This window comes from Paramisgurnus dabryanus, chromosome 9 (genome assembly GCF_030506205.2).
Source record: "Paramisgurnus dabryanus chromosome 9, PD_genome_1.1, whole genome shotgun sequence".
In the NCBI taxonomy this organism is placed as follows: domain Eukaryota; kingdom Metazoa; phylum Chordata; class Actinopteri; order Cypriniformes; family Cobitidae; genus Paramisgurnus; species Paramisgurnus dabryanus.
The window spans coordinates 17,242,650-17,258,274 of NC_133345.1; the positions used below are offsets into that span (position 1 = coordinate 17,242,650).

At 34.7% G+C, this 15,625-nt stretch overlaps 2 protein-coding genes across 3 annotated transcripts in view; one reads left to right on the top strand and one right to left on the bottom strand.

Moving 5' to 3' along the window:
- Positions 1 to 106: 106 nt before the first annotated feature.
- On the top strand, positions 107 to 7,671 carry gldn (gliomedin). The gene is made up of 10 exons (XM_065265103.2): positions 107 to 780; positions 1,118 to 1,169; positions 1,273 to 1,299; positions 2,049 to 2,147; positions 3,046 to 3,156; positions 3,947 to 4,066; positions 4,885 to 4,950; positions 5,025 to 5,147; positions 5,239 to 5,389; positions 5,935 to 7,671. The coding sequence occupies exons 1-10, from the start codon at positions 331 to 333 to the stop codon at positions 6,398 to 6,400; spliced, it is 1,665 nt and encodes a 554-aa protein (XP_065121175.1). The 5' UTR covers positions 107 to 330; the 3' UTR covers positions 6,401 to 7,671.
- Positions 7,672 to 8,200: 529 nt separating this feature from the next.
- dmxl2 (Dmx-like 2) overlaps positions 8,201 to 15,625 on the bottom strand; it is a 69,029-nt gene continuing 61,604 nt past the window's right edge. For both annotated transcript variants that reach the window (XM_065251304.2, XM_065251302.2), the window contains 7 exons: positions 15,365 to 15,425; positions 15,150 to 15,277; positions 14,317 to 14,394; positions 13,515 to 13,606; positions 13,367 to 13,419; positions 10,925 to 11,142; positions 8,201 to 10,241 (listed from right to left, as the gene is read on the bottom strand). In XM_065251304.2, the coding sequence (XP_065107376.2) occupies positions 10,032 to 10,241; positions 10,925 to 11,142; positions 13,367 to 13,419; positions 13,515 to 13,606; positions 14,317 to 14,394; positions 15,150 to 15,277; positions 15,365 to 15,425 (840 nt within the window). In that variant the 3' untranslated portion in view covers positions 8,201 to 10,031. The remainder of the gene's footprint in view (positions 10,242 to 10,924; positions 11,143 to 13,366; positions 13,420 to 13,514; positions 13,607 to 14,316; positions 14,395 to 15,149; positions 15,278 to 15,364; positions 15,426 to 15,625) is intronic.

The window sequence follows — 15,625 nt, forward strand, 5'->3', positions numbered from 1 at the left end:
CTCCGGTTTTCTTTTACATCATTGGTTGATGTAGATTATGCTGGTCAGCCTACGGCCATGCTGAAGAATGGACTTCACTGCATATAAATCAGGTGACTGCACAAGCGGGGGCTTTTTTCCAGCGCATCACAATGGCACAAAGCTCAGTTCAACCCAAACTCCACTCAGAACAAGAGCTTTGACTGTCCTATTACTTTCGAAACTTTCCTTCACACTTTCAGAAGGGATTAGTGTTAACTTTTAACCTTATTTTTTTATCTGTAAGAAGCTTGCAGATACTGAAATATATTTAAGTCTAACTTGTTGATATCTCTGGGACAAGACATTGGGATGTTGGATCCATTGGGCGAGCTGAGGAGAACCGGTGGTTTTAGGCAGTGCGGTGGCCGGTTGTCTTGGCAGGTGCGATGGGCTCTGTACATCGTGTGTGTGTTGACATTAATAAACTCTGGCGGTCTGGTGCTGCTCCTGGTTCAGCAGAGAGACTTATGGACTCACCTGACCGTGGTGGAGCAGCAGATGGTGGAGATTTCTCAAAGCTCCGTGGTGGAATTCATGACGCAGGTGAACGGAGATGAGGCCGAGTATCAGTATTCCAGAAACAAACGCAGACGGCATCATCGAGGGACGAGACCGATTGTAGGGGACAGGTCAGATCTGGATGAAGAACTCATGAGGGATTTTCAGTATCAGCACCAGAGGGAACACAGGCAGGGTTTCCAGCACAAAACAGAGGAGCAGGATGGCATGATGATGATGATGACCTACTCCATGGTGCCAGTAAGAAAAACTTGACTAATTTTTTATGATTGATGAGACCTCATGATGGTTATGTGGTAAACAGCTATAAATAATCTATACAATTATAAATCTATACATTCTATATAAAACATCACCTAGCAATGCACAGTATGAGTAAATGCAAATTCATAGCAATGATCTGGCAGTCATCTATAACAGTCTGGCATCAGTAAATGTACAAATGTAGATATTATTATGCTTCAGATAGATGGATAACCTTTAGATATGGTTACATCATTGGTTGTTAGATATTTTTTATTTTTTTATCCTAATGCTAATACAATGAATATTCAATCTACTACAATTAATGTTTCAGGTTAAAATCCTGCTGGATATCTGCAACAGTACTAAAGGAGTCTGTTTGACCGGTCAGTATACGGATTTACTACAATTGTAAAGAAGATACTGATATTTTGTGTCTACTTTATTTTCTCTTTTGAGTTTAAAATTGATTTATTTTTACTTTTACAGGCCCACCGGGACCACCAGGACTGCCAGGTTAAACATTAAATATTTTAATAATGTATGGATGCGTAAATCTTCAAAGATCATGTTCACCTGGTCATGCAGAACATTTAAATGATATCTTATAATATAAGGTTTTAGTTTAATTTATACAATCCATCCATTCATAACCCATCAATAATACAATGATTTGTTGTCATTAGCATAAATTAACAGCAATATTACAAATAATTTTAATAAAATATTTCATTATTAATAGTTTTACATTAAGATAATTATTTTATAGATTTTTTTCCACACATTTTAGGAAGGAAGTGCCAATGTATCACTTTACAATAAGGCTGTATTTGTTAACATTAGTAAATGCATTAGCTAAAATGAACTAATGATGAGAAATATATATTTTTATCAGCATCTATGTCCATTGCGCATTAACCAATGTTAACAGATAAAAAAATGTATTTGAAAAATGTATTAACAAATTCTAAAATTAACATGAACTAAGATTAATAAACGCTGTAGAAGTATTGTTACTTTATATTAGCTATTGTGTTAACTACTGTTAACAAATATAACCTTATTGATAAGTGTTATCAAAATTACAATGTCAAAATAAAATTAGGCTTTATTATTTTTAAGCTAAATATATTTTCGCATTTCTTCCACTGGTTTTTGATGTGATACAGACACAAATATTGTGAGATTCACCCATACATCATAATGCATACCTGTGTACTCGTACTGTAATTGTTTTGTTTTAATGTTACTTTATGGAATTGCAGGTTTGCCTGGTGTGGACGGAATGGCAGGATTTAATGGAACAGATGGAATTCCAGGATTGCCAGGAGAGCCTGGGACTCATGGAAAACGAGGAAAAAAAGGTCAGCTGCTGTACTGTATACAGGGAAGAACATGGAAAATAGCCCATAGTGCACATGAATGAATGTAGTCAATAATGGACTCACTGTAAGAAAATATCCTCTTTTCAAACACAGTCTTTTATCTTCAAGAAAGAGAGGATATTATACTTCAGTCACACAGCAGGATTCAGGGACATTATCTGAGAATTTATACAGAATACAGACCGCTCTCACCGCTCTCTCACAATAGACAACAAGTGCCTACAGATCATTCTGCAAGTGTCCTTTATGGAAAAACTCTGAATGGAATTCTTTGTAACGTGATGACAAAATTATAGGAAAATATTTCTACATTCCAGCCATTATTAGAATATCTGATATGATTAGGATTCATTGTCTCACTGAAAAAATGCCATTTCCCACAGATGAGTAATGGTTGTCCCAGGTAAAAATAAAGTAGACTTGAATGTACTAAAACTATAAGTACATTTCATTATGTTACATTTTAGTATGTTGTTATTTTTGTGCTAAATAAAAGTGTAAAAGTTAGTGCTGTTAAATAAAGTATACTAAACACTGGTAATACTTAAATAGACTTAGAAATAAATGATGCACAGTTCAGTGCATTTAGATGTTTTTCAATTTATGTTAAGAAGTACTAAAGATTTTTTGTATATTAAGGTCATGAAAATACATTTACTAAGTGCATATAACACCTGGGTTACTCAGTTAATCCTTTGAAAACAAAAAAACATAAGTAAATTATCTGTATCTACTTATAGTGTAGCTTTGTATACTGCATTGTTGGTTCCTAGCAATAAGTTAAATATCTTTCATTTGTAAGTCCCTTTGAGAAAAAAAAAGTGTCCTGGCCCTGTCTACCACCCCCGGTGAATGATTTTGTGTTTGTTTTGTGCAGGGCCTCCGGGTGAGAATGGTGAACCCGGTAAACAGGGAGAAAAAGGAGATCCTGGACCTCCGGGACCACCTGGAGAAAAGGGCGAACCTTCAAATGATGTCTTTATAGAAGGTAAAGAGCTCTTTAGATGATATAGTTACAGTTAACTGTGTTATGGGCCATTCACACAAAGCACGAATTCGATGATTTGCACGAATAGATTACATACAAAGTCAATGCAAAGAAGACGCGAATAAACCCAGACTCGTGCAGGCCAATAACAATTGGGTGGCACGATTGTAGCAATTAGCTATTATAAACGTGTTTTTGTAAATTGAAAATATATAACTCAAGCAAAAAATTTGCATGACATAAAGTTAAATCCCGTGAGTAACCTAAAGCGAGGAACGCAATGCTTTGTGTTTGGTGTGTACGTAGCGTAAGGGACAATTCACATTTTGCATCAAAAGCGCATTGGGAAAAAGGTCGTGTTTTTAGACACAAAATGTGAACTGCCCCTGATGCTGCATACACACCAAATGCGAAGCATCGCCATTGTGTTCCTTACTCTAGATTACACACGGGATTTAATTTAGTGTCATGCAAAAAAAATTTCTTGAGTTAAATGTTTTCAATTTGCTCGAAGATGAATAGCACGATTTTTCGCGGCTATCACGGCAACTAATTTGTGTCATTCACATCGCCCCGCGCATTTACTTTGTATGCTATCAATTCAAAACGTTGAATTCGACTAGCACTGAAATGCTGTATTAACAAATCAGCATCTAGGAGCAGAAATATCTGTTTACATTTTAACAAAAATGAATAAAGCAAACATATGCTTCTGCCTGTAGTGATCATAACAATGTTAAGTGTGAGGCATGAATGTCTGTCTTATTAATTCTGATGCTTTAATCTGTAGGTCCACCTGGTCCACCAGGACCTCCTGGTCAACCAGGACCTCCAGGTCCCCCCGGGCCCCAGGGGCCACCAAGACACAGGAATCACAGATCACATATTGATATTGGGAAAGAGTCTGTGGGTGAGTAGGATACAATTTACCTCAGTTCTCAACAGGTTGACATTACAAATATGGTTAGTTTACAAAATTAGGTAAAAGTTTGCCCCCAAATCATACTGAAAAGCAATAATTATAAAATATATATATTCACTTACAAATATATTTTGTTGGTAATTTTAATCATAAATGTAAAATATGTTTAGCAAGGAACCATAAATTGTTGTAAATATCAAACATTAAGATTGCATATTGGACACCAGAATGTAAAATTAAAGTTAAGAACAATTATTGCCAAAAAAATAAAAAATATTACAGTAATAAAAATTGGAATGCAATGTGGTTTGTCATAACAATGTCACAATGCAAAAACCTAAAATATACACTGCAAAAATGACTTTTTTATTTAGTATTTCTGTCTTGTTTTCAGTACAAATATAAAAAAAATCCTTAAATCAAGATGTATTTTAAGCAAAATGCCTTATGAATAAAAAAAATGACAATGGGGTAAGAAAAAAAATCTTAAAGTAAGTTTTTTCTTAAACACAAAAAAATGTCTAACCACATTGGCAGATAATTTTGCTTGTTTTAAGAACAAATTCACTTAAATTTTATGTTTTAGTCTTAAAACTAGACTTATTTTCTTAGGCCATTTGGCAATTTCTAGATATTTGTACTGGAAACAAGACAAAGATACTAAGAAATAATTTTTTTTGCAGTGTAGGCACCTTTCCTCTTAAATAATTCCCAATACAACCTGGTCAACATGTTTTTATCCAAACGTTTGATAAATGAAGTAAATATACTGGAATACGAGCTCTCTGTAACTTGTATTTATTTAGGTCACCTTAATTCAGTCCCAAATGATGACACCACCAACCAGAAAATGGCATTACGGAAGACAAATGGTATACAACAAAATTCATAGAAAATAAATCTCTACATTAACTGTATATTAGATCTCACTGTATGTTTCTCACAGACTGTGTTATAAAGTCAGTGCTGAACCCCAGACATCTGATGAAAATGAGCGACACTTTTGGTGCGTGGATGATGGACACTGCCGCTCAGGATGAGAAGATTTGGGTAGCAGAACATTTCTCAGGTACTGAAGAGAAAACAAATCCCTTATCGATAAACACAGACACCACAGTTTGAAAAGAGATTTCAGATAAAAAAGTTTTCCATCATTTCAGGTCGTATCATAAAGGAGTACAACAGTATCGCTGCGTTTCAAAACGGCAGCAGTGAATCCATTGACGTCAAGAAGTTTTTTCAAGGTTGCGGTCATGCTGTACACAACGGCTCCATATTCTACCACATCGCTGGAACACCAAATATTGCAAAGTATGATTGAATACAGTCAGATCTTTTGAATTACATGAATTCAACTTAAAAATATTAGTTGACAACAATTTTTACACATCTATTGATTAATATTTTTAGGATCATTTTTAGGCTAACCAGGTTACTGAAGTACCTTTATTTTTATGAACGTGCCTATTGTTTTGCATTTGGCCTACGCTTTTATCCATAGTGACTTACAATGCATTACAAGGTATACATGATTTTATCGACATGTCTTCCCTGAGTTCAAACCCAAGACCTTGCATGCTAACGCAATGATACAACTGAGCAACAGCATGTTATGCAAGTCAATCCAACATACTATTATAAGTTTTTACATAAGTTGACATAACTTAGAAAAACAAGTTGAAATTGTTTACCTTAATTTTTTAAGTTAAATTAACTAATATTTTTTACAGTGTATATGTGTTGTCTGGGATTTGAACCCATGACCTTTGTGCTGCTAATGCAATGTTCTACCAATTGACCTACATGAACATTCATAACGCAAATATCTCCTTAAATCTTATTTTAAACATTTCCAGGTTTGATCTCCGAACAAAGATCTTACACACCCTGAGCATCGAGAACGCCCTCTATCACAATCTGTCCTACCTGCTTCAGAACTCCAAGACGTATTTCAAACTGGCAGCGGATGAGAACGGTCTGTGGATCATATTTGCATCAGTCATCGATGACAACATCATGGTGGCACGACTGGATGGCAAGAGATTCTCCATCAGCACGTACATCAACACTACATACCCGAGGACCAAAGCCGGGAACGCATTTATCGCCTGCGGGATCCTTTACATCACGGACACTAAAGACACGAAGGTGACCCACGCCTTTGACCTTCTTAAGGGGAAGCCCGTTAGTGTAAGTCTGGATCTGAGGGCATCTGAAGGGGTTCTGTCCATGATCTCATACAACCCCCGAGACAAACATCTGTACATATGGGATAGTAGCTACGTCAAAACTTACCAGGTTCAGTTTCTCTCTGACGAATAACCATGCATCATTGCAGTATGTGTTTTGCTGTGTTATGTTTAGACTATTTATAAACAAAAAATAACAATTAATTGCTATATTTGTTGCCCATATGCATAACCAGATTTCTTAAGTGAATCAAAAATAAACTGTTCAATTGACATCAGGCTATAAGATGTCCATAGAGTATATAGTGGTTCTAAAGCATACTTCAAACATACATTAAATGTCTCCGTACCATTGCATTACATAAGAAAAACATCTCTGGGCTACAAATTTTACAAAAAGTTGCAAACATACGATGTTAGAGACTTTCTAAGAACTCTTCTGTGGCATTTATGCAATGACCTTCAATTGGATGGTGCCGATAGGATTGTTAATGGATGTATAAAGTCAGTTCTCCATTACAATAACTAAAAATATCCCAGGATGCTTGGTAAAAGGTTATTACAATGCATTGTGGTTTGGAAACATTATGGTTCAACCAAAGTCCAAGCTTGCTTGCATGGAAATAATAAAACTAGTCCCTGGATGTATTATAGGAACAGTAAAATGTTTGTCTGATCCATTACACACAGTATGAACTGCTGTCCTGTAGAAGCGTACACTTTATCAGTGTGTATGTAATCTTTCAAAAAAATTTTTATACCTACAAACATTATTTTAAATGGAGGTCTAATGTATTACATTTGCGTTTATTGATGTATATTATGAATAGATCCAATGTATTGTCATTGTAAATGTGTTTTGAGTCAAATTTCCTGTTTGGGACAATAAATTGTGTGTTAAAACAAAAGTTTTTAAATACTATGTATATTATTTTTTCATTTAAAGGGGACATGTCATGTATGTTTAGTTCTAGCTCAAAATATTATATAGATAATTTATAATAACATGTTAAAAGTGCCACTTTCTAGATCTGAGCAAAAATTTGCATTTCCATTTGAATGAGCTGATCTCGGCACTAAATGGCAGTGCCATGTTATTAAGGCGGTATTATCCCCTTCTGACATCACAAGGGGAGACAAATTTCAATGACCTATTTTTTCACATGCTTAGAGAATGGATAACCAAAACTAAGTTATTGGGTTGATCTTTTTCACATTTTCTAGGTTAATTACTGGGGACCCAATTATAGCACTTAAACATGAATAAGGTCAGATTTTCATGATATGTCCCCCTTAAATACCAACACAATTACTTTCAAATGCTTATAACTTGTTCTTGTGCTGTCTTGCAAAACTAAACATGCATTTTTTATGTGCCCCTTCAGTGTCCACTACGGCAAAAAATAAAAAACATTTCTCTTGTCAAAAATTATGTTTTAAATGTATATGTTAAATACATTATGTGAAATCTAAAGCTTAATTTTCAACATCAAAAAATATATTTAGTTTTAACCAACATATATTAACAAAACATATTTCAAAATGTATGTCAGGCCAGGGCAGCAAATACATTTCTAATATTACAACCCATACAGCCAAAAATATATTTATATAGAATATTATAGTATATCAAGTATATTTTTGAAGTTTAAATTTAATTTATTTTTAAATATATTTCAAATGGCCAAAAATATAATGGTTTAAATACATTTTTGTAAGCATATTTCCAAAAATATATAAAATATATAAAAAATATTTTTTGGGCTATTTTGTTTAAATATATTTAAAAATGTATTTGAAGATAAGGTATTTCACCTTTCAATCATAATTAACACCAAAATAACTGTTTTAGGGATGAGCCACAAAGAATTTTTGTAGAAATACCCATTTTTAGTGTATTTGTATGTAAATTGTTGCATTAAATAAAAAACAATTTACACAAGTAGTTTTATTCACAATCCACATAAATTGTATTTGCACACATTAGGCCTCATGTTTTATACTATTTTACAGACTTTTTTTACTACTGATGCTGCTGATAAATGATAAAATAATATAAATAATCTTAAAGTTAACATGATAAAGCGCTTTCAAAACATAAACTATATTATGAATAAATATGAATATTCATGAAAAAAACAGGTCAGTATTTGACCTATTGAAAATTGACTGGATAATTAAAAAAAAATAAAAATAGTAATTTCCATAATAATAAAGATGGATGCCCTCGGAAAATTATTTGGGAATTGTTTATAGAGGGAAGAAAGTAGGCTTCTGAAACAATAACCAATAGCCTGTGTGGCATAAATGAGTCAATATTGTGTTTGACTTTAATGTTGATTTTAAATTATAGTTGTTGTGTTACACTTCTAGATAAAATAGATATGACAAATACTTTGCAAATAAATTGCAAATATTGTAGAAACCAATAAATCCTGAAATATCTAAGTCTAAAGTAGAATAATGTTACAATCAGCAAGTGAAACAGTCTTTAAAATGATCCTCTTCCAAAAAAAAAACATGATTTTATTTAACTTACAAAGGTAAAACTTTGACCATGACAGAACTACCTGTTCCTTCAGAAATATCAACCAGTGTTTTTGGGGTTTGCATTTTACACACGCAGACAGATCAGGCTGTTCAATAAATACACATTAGACCATCGGTTGCACATTTAAACACATATGGTGCCCAGCAAACCAGACAGAAACACAAATATGATTTTAATAAATACCACATACATCAAATCAAATATATACGAATACATCAGCAGGTGAGACCAAATAAAAAAATTAACTAAAAGCATTGTTGTGTTTGTACAAGCTATGTCATAGTTCATTTTCTTATTTATATATATATACTGTATATATATATTCATTTAAAACTATTTCCACTTTTTACTACTCGGCCACACACAGCCAGACATTCATTTGTATATAACAGTTTCCTCTAATAGAGCTTTGTCCATTTTTAACGTTAGATTTTATTGTTTTTCCAGATCTGAGTGCAAATATTTAGAGTAGATAAAACATGAAAAAATAAATATGTAAAATAAATAAAACACAAACCTATTCAGTGTTGCACTTTGTCCCAGACATCTAAAACATACCTTATATTTCTATGTTAAATATAAATACCAGAATTTGTAAAGGAACAAAAAGCAATCGAACAAACAAACAAATATCATGTGCAAAAATCAACGTTTGCTTGTAAAATATAAGACTTTCAGCGCAAGTCATCGCCTCGCGTGGAATGTTTCGCTGTTTGGCTGCTACAAAAACAAGCGGCGTATGTGTGCGCGTATGGAGGGGAGGGGGATTGTGTCTCTGGAGCCGCAGCGTCGCGCCCGGCCACCAGGGTACTGTGCCATTTTACGCTCCGCAAATACATTAGCAGCCAAGGAGAAAACGCACAGTAAAAAACTAAATCCAACAACTGGACAGCAGAAGCACAGTGCTGGTAATTTAGATGCTAAAACGGGACACACGTACACACTTAAAAATGAAGCTTTCAGCACATTTATAGAGCACGACCAATAACCTGCAAATGTACTGCGACGATTCACACGGCTCATGCATACAGCTTTCCTACCAACACGTTACGGAGCGTCGGACTCCGGAAACGACGGCGGTCGATCGTTAGGAGTCGATTGCACGTTTTCCAGCGTCTTTCTTAGGGAGGGGGTAAAGATTTTCTGCAGCGTGAGATTTTAAGGAAACGTGGAGGTGCCCATAAAAGCGTTAGTTTCAGCGTCTGCCACGCTGTTAGAGGATCTGGAATATACTGGCCGGAATGTTGTAGCGGTCAGGAAGCACTCGCATCTTCAGGGTCCCGTCGGCACCGCAGGTGAAGATCCGGTTACCCGGGCAGGTTTCGATCTTCATCACGCCAGCGCCGATGTTTCGGAATATGGACTGTTTAGCGTGTTCGGCGCTGAAGGTGTGCATGAGGCCGTGACCTGCCAACTTCCAGACCTGGACCAGAGCCAGAATACAATTTAGTTTAACAATATTATGAATACTATTACATATGTAATGCTTATAGGTTGATATAGGTTAGAAGTGGGAGTTCAGTTTCAAAATGGATAATAAACTTAAAATAAAATTTTTAATTAAAATTAAAACTTAAATATTTTTTTGAGTTAATATTGTGTAAAATATTTCATGAATATAGTAAAAATATTTTTAAGTACTATTATAAACGTTACTTTTCTTTATATTACATTAATTTAAAATGTTACATTTAAAAATATTTTCACTATATTAATAAAAATATTTTACACAGTATTAAATAATATAATAACGTAACGTAACGCTTAGCAACACAACGTAACATGGCATAAAACTTTCTAAAACTTAAAATGTGAATGAAACAAAACATATTACACTATACAATCTAGTGCTGAGGGTTAGTAGCCTTGTTTTTCTGAGGTTTAATTACAAAAAAATGTATGATAAATTCATGGATTTTATAAAAGGTCATAAAACAGGGGGAACCCTTGGCACAATCTCGAGGCCCCCAGTTTGAAAACCACTGACGTAACGTAAATGAACGTAACACAGCGCATGCAACATAACGCAACGTAATTAAAACATACCCAAATTTTGACACAAATTGCACACCCCTTTTTAATATATTATACACCCAATATAAATACCTTCATGTTGCCTTCAGCCGAGCCGGTGACAAAGAAGTCCTCGGTGGAGTCCAGAGCCAGAGCTTTGATGGTTGAATCATGTGCCTGAAACGTGTGAAGCAGCTGTCTCTGACGGATGTCAAAAATGCACACGAACCCTTTCCTGCCGCCCGTGATGATCAGCTGCTGTTTAGGAGCGTACTGAAGAACCGTCGCTCCGTTCTCATGGCACGGAAATGCTGGAAAACACCAGAATGAAACTTCAATAAAGTTGACTGTACAGAAGAATAAAGACATTAGTTGTAATATGCATTACATCATGGGTGTCACACTTGATGAGTGATGGACTTTAAACAAGCGGACACTATTCAATGTCATTACAAAGCTAGGAAGAGCCAGCATATTATTTAAGATAACCCAAATTTTGTTCAGCTGAAGAAAGGAAGTCATACTGTACACTTAGGATGGTTTCAAGGTGAGTAAATAATGGGTGAATTATACCTTTAAACATTTTTTTGCTCTTTTGAAATACAGTTTAAATATTTTATGTACACATAACCCCCCATTGCATTAAGTTAATGGCTAAATAGAGTACCGCAGGTATGACAGATTTTTGTAGGCTAAGCATTTTTCCCATAGACTTTAGGATTCTTGAAAAAAAATAAGCTACACATTTTATGAATTTTAAAATGTTAATGTGTTTACCAGAAATGTAAAAAGCTAAATAAAAATTCATAAAAGTTATGTTTATCTGTGAAGACTAACTTGTTGGACAAAACGTGTAAGTGTCATAAACTTTTGTAAAACACTTATTTCTAGTGTAAAAAATGCATCATCCCTGCGGCACTCTATTAGAAAACTAAATTAGAGATTTAAGCTTATTATTCAGAAAGCTGCCCCGCCCTGTAGATGTTAAACCAATCATAACAGAGGTGATTTCCATATTTAAGTCTAAAAGGTGTGAAAATGGTGTAAAATGACCATGAAAATCTAAATTATGACTTTAAGAAACCTTGACAAACAATATAATGGCGCTTTTCCATTGCATAGTACACCACGGTTCAGGTCGTGTCAGCTCACTTCACTTTGGTGCTGCATACTGCTGTGACATCATACATGTGAGAGCATCGTTTAAATGCTGTACAGTACATTCCCATCCCATTTATTTCTCAGTCCGCCACAAAATTAAAATTGACCACCACAAATAGATGTTTGCACATTGCGTTTATCACTGCCTCTGCATCACATGTTTTTGTACAAACACCTGTGGGTACGTCGAGGTGCTCCGCTGAGCCTCATATGTTGCAGAAATTAGTGTTGTAGTCAAGACCACCTAAACCGAGACCAAGTCATGACCAAGATAAAGACACGCCAAGACAGAGACAAGACCAAGACTTTAAAGGGTCGAGACCAAGCCAAGACCAAGACAGGCCGAGACCGAGTCAAGACCAAGACCAATGCAAGTCACTGCATTAAAACACGTATAATAAAATGTGGAATATGCAAATGATTAGGCACTTCTTGTCTGTGTGTGTGCGCGTGTGTGTGTGCTCGTGTGTGTGTGTGTGTATGCCATCAGAGAAGTTGATCAAATAATCAAAGGCATTGCAGATATGTGGGAATTTATCTTTGTTTTTAACAAATAAAAGTGAACAAACACTAAAGAGCTTAAATCAACTTAACCATTTAATCTGAACTGTCTTTCCATGGCTTGCCATCCACTTAACACAGTGCAGGTGTTTTTATTAATAAAATTAGAAAAATTGTCATTGGGAGAAACTTAAACAATGCTTAAACAATGCCAACATCATAACCTGAATAAACTGCATAAAATTAATGATAAAAAATAAATTTGTGATGTGCCATCAGTTGTGGTCTTGACCGGTCTTGAAATAAAATTCAGAGTCCTCTTTGTCCGAGACCGAGACGAGACGGAGAAAAAATGAGGTCGATTCCAAGACGAGACCAAGACCTTTAAAAAGTGGTCTTGAGACCGGTCTTGAGAACTAAAACACTAGCAAAAATGTTGTGCAAGCGACATGCGCGTTGCAAATGTGCCGCCACAAGCCGCAAGCCTGGAAAACACTGTTATGGTGTTCCTGATTCTCAACCTGTGGATGTTTTTTACTGCTTAAAGGTAGTTTTGTAACTTACATCAAAGCACAGATGACAACAGGTTTGCTATTAGGTTTGCAAAAGCTAATCTTCATTTAGCACGACACGTGTCATGATTCTTTCAGACCAATCAGTGATCTACAGTGTTTTTGCATCATGTTCTAGCATCATCAGGTACTACGTACTGCACCCAGTGGAAAAGCCCGCAAAAGTAAGCCGACCCAAACCGTGGTGTACTATGCAATTGAAAAGCGCCATAGGTGGCCTTGTGGATGGTTTATTCTTGATGAATTATCAAATCAATTGGCTTATTCGTTTGAAAGCATATTCAAATGTTTGTGATCTTACCGTGTATCATTGAGTTATTGGGTGAGACCAGAGTGTCCCACAGACAAACATTCCTGTGAAAGAAAGAAAAAGATCATATTAGAAACCTGACACTATATACAGTACAGTGTGTGTTTGTGAGATATAAAGTATTTATCATATATCTGACCTGCCATCATTAGACTGTCCTGCTGTTGCGATCAGACTGGAGGATGTGATGAAGGCAAAATCACCACAGCTTTTACCGTGACACTGCCAACTCTGAGAAACACACACAGATCATTTATCATTAGTTCACTTTCATACAGAATATAGCTAAAAAAGACTGAATCTCTTAGCATTACATTAAATGCCACTTGCTTTGAAATTTTAAGACCGTACAACCACACCTTTTAAGCCAAACATTTAACAAAAAAATGTCTTTGCAAATATATATAAAAATTCCAAAAATATATAAATAAAATTGCAAAATATATTTTGTGTGTGCAGTATTGACAATTGCGATATGCAATAGCGTGCAGAATAATATTCGATATGAGACACAATATTTCTTAGTCTAAAATACATTTAAAATAGCATTAAAATATATATTTTTTAATTGTATAAAGTAATTATAAAGCATTTAACATGACATATTGTGCAGTCCTAATATACACTGTACAAAATAAGGAAAACGTTTTTGAACAAATTTTGTGGTGGGAGACAAAGGTCTTGTCTATACAGTAGTGACTGTGGTAATCTTCTACACATGTTGTACTCTGCAAAGCTTTAGATTATCTAATTGTAAATACAGTTTTAATGACATTCAAGCATTTGTAAGTGTGACTTAACATTTTGGAGCCCTCATATAATCTCCAGACATTTTCAATGAGATTATTAACACTATAATGCCTTTAAAACGGTTACATAGCTGACTGAAGCACTTTAAACATTATACAGCGGGTTTTGCTATGATACAAACTGGATCTTACCAAATATGGTTTGGGGTTTGAAGAGGTTTGATTGACTTGCCAGAGGCTCAAAAATCCCTCGCCATCTGCAACACCACACTGACAAACAGACATTTATAATGAATCCAGAGGAAGATTACACCAACAGAAACTGAACAGCACTGGAAATTATAATACAATTTATAACTGACATGCAAATATGTGTCTGAGAAAGACAAATAACCTATATAATAGTATATTTAACAGTGCTATTATCATGAAACTGCATCGACAAATTGCTTACTGCGCTTTGGGATAAGTACTTGTCAGTTGTATCATATGGTGCAACAAACTTTAAATGACTTTCATTGCAAAAGCAGAATTTTAAAGTATCAACTTTATTTCATACTAAAATACACAAGGATAAAAATAAATTTAATGCTTGTTTAATTTTCTCATTTATATAATATTAAGAATATACAAATTGGCACATTAATGCCTAGTTTCCAATGACCGGTACAGTACAGTACAGTGTGGTATGCAATTATGTCCGTTTCCATTTTTAGTGGTACCAAAATAGCAAACTGTACTAAATCACTTTTTTTTACCGTAAGGGTACCTAGCACAGTAGAACGGTACCAAAAGGATGGAGCTAAATTCACCACTTGTGTGTACTGTACTGTACTGTATATGAACTGCACACACTAAGTAGTGTAAAGTGATCAAAATGATCACAGATTGACATTTAATAATAGTAATTTGACTATAAATTCATATAAAATCACTTAAAGTGCTTTTTAATTATATATATATAGTAGGGCAATTGGAAAAAAAATAGTGATGATATGTCATTATTCTGGAAATTAGTAAAATACCTTGTTGCCCTGCGAGTTGAAATAAAGTCGTGTTACTCGAGCATTTCCCGCCTGTCTGAAACATATGAGCTGCTGCGGACGATTCCACTCGAACATCCTCACGCTGCCATCCTGAGCTCCCGTCATATCTACAAACATAAGACAATGTGATAAATCAGTGTATACAGCGAGCTATATATGTGTGTATCAGGTAGATAAGACTGAAAGACACTCACAGTATTGATAGATGGGGTGAGACGTCATTCGCTTCACATTATTCAGATTCCTCTTCATGATCTGTCATAGATGACACAAGGTTAAACAAAACAGAGATTATTACTAGCACAGTTTACAATACTCTATATTAACGTCAATAACATCACAGTGTTCAGATTCCTATATTAACTTTATCAAATGTAACATGCAGAGACGATTTTGACACATTTATAATCTAGGATACATATATATATATATATAAACCTGTATATATATGTATA